This window comes from Austrofundulus limnaeus, unplaced genomic scaffold (genome assembly GCF_001266775.1).
Source record: "Austrofundulus limnaeus strain Quisiro unplaced genomic scaffold, Austrofundulus_limnaeus-1.0 Scaffold644, whole genome shotgun sequence".
Lineage (NCBI taxonomy): Eukaryota > Metazoa > Chordata > Actinopteri > Cyprinodontiformes > Rivulidae > Austrofundulus > Austrofundulus limnaeus.
The window spans coordinates 4,217-9,064 of record NW_013953046.1 but is presented as its reverse complement, the minus strand read 5'-3'; the positions used below and the strand labels follow the sequence as shown (position 1 = coordinate 9,064).

The following is a 4,848-nucleotide window of genomic DNA, read 5'->3' as shown; positions in this document are numbered from 1 at the left end:
GGATGAGGGGGTGGAGCTGTGTGTTGAGGGTGGAGCTGCGGGGAGAGGGGGCAGGCCTACGTGGTGAAGGGGCGGAGCTGCGGTCTTGCTGCCTCTGGTGGACCTTGGCGTGGCGTCTGCGCTCGTCGCTGCGGGCGAACCTGTGGTCACACTGGGCGCAGGCGAAGGGCTTCTCACCGGTGTGCGTGCGGATGTGCGTGGTCAGGTGGTCGCTGCGGCTGAAGCTGCGCATGCAGATCTGACACAGGAAGGGCTTCTGGCCCGTGTGCACGCGCACGTGACGCGTCAGCTCGTCGGAGCGGGAGAAGCGTCTGTCGCAGCCGTGGGCAGGGCAGGCGTACGGGCGCTCGTGGGGCGGGGTCTTGCATGGCCGGCGTGCGGGGGACTTCCTGTTCGGGCGGGCGGCGCCGTGAGGCTGGAACTGTGAGGAGAAGGCTTTGATGGTGGGCAGCGGCGTGAGCGGCGGGAGCAGAGGTTTCTGAACCCCATCTGGCTGCAGGTGGTCCGACAACACGGGCGCCATGCCCCCACAGGAGGGGGGGTAGGTGGGCTGCGGACTCTGGGGGGCGTCAGGAGGAGGGAGGGGGGATGTGGACGTCTCAGAGAAGACGGAGGAGTTGGACTTCACTGATGATGTCACTGAAGAGGGCGGGGCTGCAACACCCACAAACCCAGACAACAGGCTGAGCAGAGGCTCCGCCCACAAACCTCCACAAGAGGAGACAGACGGCTCGAAGGTGAAGCGTCCGCCGTAGGTCAGGTCCCCGAGGTCCAGCAGAGAGTCTGAGGAGGACAAGGTCCGAGTCTTCAAACCAACTTTATCATCAGTCTGTTAGCAAAATATCTCCTCAACCCATGGATCAGCTGTGTAATACTATATAAAATACTATATAAAATACTATATAAAATACTANTATTAATACATCTCTTTTTTTCACTTTGTCTTGTACCTTTCACCCTCACTCTGTGTGACAACATGTAAAGAGGAGGCTGAGGATGGGAGGAGGGCTTCAGTGAGCTTCTCTTCTATTGGTCAACATCAGGATCCATGTGTTCTGAGATCGACTAGCACAGCTGGCTTCCACCAGCTAACGTAGCTAATGTGACAGACCGCACTTCCATAAGAGTTTTATAAGTTTGTCTTAGAAACATGCATGTTTCATTATTACAGTTGGATCATGCCTGTATTTATTCTCAATATTACTTGTTTTGGAAAAAAACTCATTTGTAGTTTGAAAGGTTACTTTAGGTTATATTGTRCAAACGTGGTATGGTATGTTGCAGTGGTTCCCAAACTTTTATCTTCTGACCCACAAGATATCCTGTTAGCCTGCATGCTACTGTTCTGTTAGATGTGCTTTTCTCCACCTGGACAGAGTAAACAAGCCATGGCAGGAAGAAGCCTACACTCATCTTTGTAGCAAACATTTGTGAATTTTGATCCTGGAGCTAATTTCACAAAAACTCAGATTTATAAATCCAGGATACTCAGCTGAAAGCTGAGCTTGAACAAACCTTCAACTTGTAAACAGCTGTAATCTGTTGCTCTAACACCAAACCATGCGTAAACAGGCTCATTCAAGCAGCTGTAAATGGTTTAGGATTAATGCACCTTCACGGTTTGTTTACTAGAYCCATCAGGTGGATCACAGATTTCCTGATCAGGCATGCGCAGTAAGATGCTGAAATAATTTCAAAAGTAAAAACTTTTTGTGCCATTAAATCTGTTTATAAATTATCTAGACTTATAGAGCAATCTCAGATCAGAGTTTTTCATGTTTTACGGATTTTTTTCAAAAACTCAGCTTCAAATGTATTTAACATGTCAGAGCCTGCAGGACCTTAGAAAACATCAGATATCCATTTCCAACCAACTCTGCTGCTAGAAATAAGTTCTTTTGTCCTCATTTCCTTCTTATTTTGCTGCAGCCGACAGTCCGCCTGCACCACACTCCCTCCCCTCCACGTGTGGTTAATGCAAATTTTAAAAATACTGATTTTCAAGGCTCATTATACATGTAAACATCTGAAGGGGTTGACATGTRTGGCTCTGAGACTAAACTGAGGCCAAGCTGAGGTTAAATCTTTTTTATTATTATTATTTGCGGATAATCTGATAAATAAATAAGTATCTGAAAAAGTTGATAGAAGTTGATAACACGAGATGGGRCAGGGTTCAGTGGAGTCGGTGACATTGAGGGTGGGTCTCCATGCTAAAACCCGTCTCTAGAACTCACCAGAGTCCAGAGTCTATGATGTCACCGCCTCAGTTCACCAGAGTTCAGAGTTTCCTCCTTCTCGGCCTTGGTTTCACAGGCCAGGTCCAATACAAATGATGAGGKTGGGATGGAATCAAGCCCTTGTTGACATATCATCCTTGTGGAGTTTAGATAAGCATGGCAGTCGAGGCCATGCCACTGGGAGTCAATAGATAAACACATTTGTTTTGGGACCAAGCAGCCTTGAATTTCCTGCTGCTTTTAGTGTCTTACTGCATTTCTGAAAGTGGCGAAAAAATTCCAATCAGCCGAATTCAGAGTCCTCCTCCCCTCACCATCTGGAACTTCATCCAGATGTGATCCTACATGCCGAGGCTCGCTCCTGAGCTGCAATCCTTGTCAGAATCACATCCAGTTTGTGAYTTATCTCYCCCAGCARYYGAGTCTGTGTGCTCCCAGCCYGGCAGAAACCYTCCAAAATGCACAACAGCTTCTCAACAGCCCGGACCGCTGTTAGGGTCACTTTCACTTTTTGATAGACCAAAAATCCACCTCTGCCGATCAGCAGAAATCCAGTTATCATAAATCCAAATATATTCAAATCTTGTATGTCTTCAATAGAAATTGATGTGAGACACATCAGGTTCCATCTCCCCMAAGAACCACTGATGCGCCCCGCTGCAACTGTTCCACTTGGACAGCTTATTTCCCCTCATTCCAGTCTTAATGTGGAAAAAAYAGTGTGCATTCAGAGACTCATTCATTCCTAAACACCTGTGGGCTGGCGCATAGGGCGGCGATGAAATTAAACCAAGCATGTTTGTCTCTGGCAAGCATCTCCAGGTTCCCCCAGATGTTGTTATGGGCTATGGCCTCAGCCTCCAATGTTCTCTGCCATGTAGYCCTTGGCCTACCCCACTTCCACTTTCCTTCTGGGGTCCATCTCAGCTATGTTCTCACCAGGTTGTTGGGCTCCCTCCTCAGCACATGACCAACCCATCACCATCTTCTTCTCATGATGATTGTCAACAACTCCTCCTGTCCAGTCATCTTCAGAAGGTCCTGATAGCTGAACTTCTCAGGCTAGGAGATCCTGCAGATTTTAAGCAGGCAGGTGAAGAAGGTCGACAGTTTAGCCTTATCTCTCTGCATCATCCTCCAGCATTCAGAACTGTATAAAGGCACAGGCAGGACACAAGTTCTGTATATCTTGACCTTGGAGTGCCTACTGTTTGGATTTGCGCACTGGTGTGAGTTGTGCAGGACTCCTGGCCTTACTGAGTCTTCTGCTCTGTATGTCTTCTCCCACACCTCTCTCTACAGTCACAATGCTCCCAAGATACAGGAAGGATGTTAATATTTCCACTGTCTCCCCGTTTTTCTGTAATCTCATGTTTCTGCTCACACGTACTGTCATCAGCTTGGTCTTCTTGATGTTTACTATCAAGCCTATACGTTGACCATGCTCTACGAGCCTGTCAGACTTCTGCTGTGTATGTCTCTCAGTATGGGAAATAAGCGTTATATCATCAGCGTAGTCTAGCTCTACTAGCTGAGTAAATGGTGTCCATCTAATACCTTTTCTCGCATCTTTTGTGGCTCCAGATATTATCCAGTCTGTGGCAACTATAAAGAGAAGTCCAGACATGACACAGCTTTGATGCACCCCAGACCTCATCTAAAAACCAAAGTCATATCTTCCCACTGAGCATGTAAACCTGATGTAGAACTGCTTTATGATGGCCAGGATCTTATTTGGCACGCTGTATGCTCTCAGGATCTTCCAAAGGCTCTCCTTGTACAAGCTGTCGAAGGCTTTCTCATAGTCAATGAACATGACGTACAGTTGTCTCTGCCACTCACCACTCTGCTCAGTGATGTTCCTGAGTACTGTGATGTGGTCTATACAACCTTTGTCTCTTCTGAAGCCGCACTGCTCTCTCCTGAGGATCCTATCCAGTGCAGGTCCCAGCCTCTTGGTTACGGTAAATGGTACTGAACTTATRGAGCGCTTTTCAAGTCCCTCCGGACCCCAAAGYDCTWTACACTAACAGACATTCACCCATTCACACTCACATTCACACACTGATGATGGCAAACTACACTGTAGCCACAGCTGCCCTGGGGCACACTGACAGAGGTGGGGCTGCCATGCACCGGCACCACCRGACCCTCTGACCACCATCAGTAGGCAAGGTGGGTGAAGTGTCTTGCCCAAGGACACAATGACTGAGACAGCTGGACGGGGAATTGAACCAGCGACCTTCCAGTTCCAGGACAACTCCCCTAACCACTCCGCCACAGCCCCCCTATGAGGATTACAGGCGCTGACAGCTGCTCACATGAACAGAATGTCTGTAATTGACACAGATTTTCCTTCATTTTGCAGGTTTACAGACGTTTAGAGTAATCTAATGATTTTTATCAAAAACTCAGCTTCAAATTAATTTTCTCTCAGAGCCCGCAGGACGATAAAAACAATAAATAAAATTTAATACATCAGATAAAGTAAGAAATACGTTCACCACTCTTCTCTCCCTCTAAACTTTTATTTAGGATTTAAGTTTTTTTATTTCAAAGGTCCTTCTGGCTCAGCAGCAGAAACATAAATATTACTGTTAAGAAGGTT

At 47.3% G+C, this 4,848-nt stretch overlaps 1 protein-coding gene across 1 annotated transcript; it reads right to left on the bottom strand.

Moving 5' to 3' along the window:
- Positions 1-783, bottom strand: LOC106531503 (early growth response protein 1; the record flags this gene model as incomplete). The annotated part of the gene is given in 1 exon segment (XM_014027381.1): positions 1-783. A coding segment is annotated over 1 exon segment (783 nt), but the record flags the coding sequence as incomplete, so codon positions are not given.
- Positions 784-4,848: the final 4,065 nt, after the last annotated feature.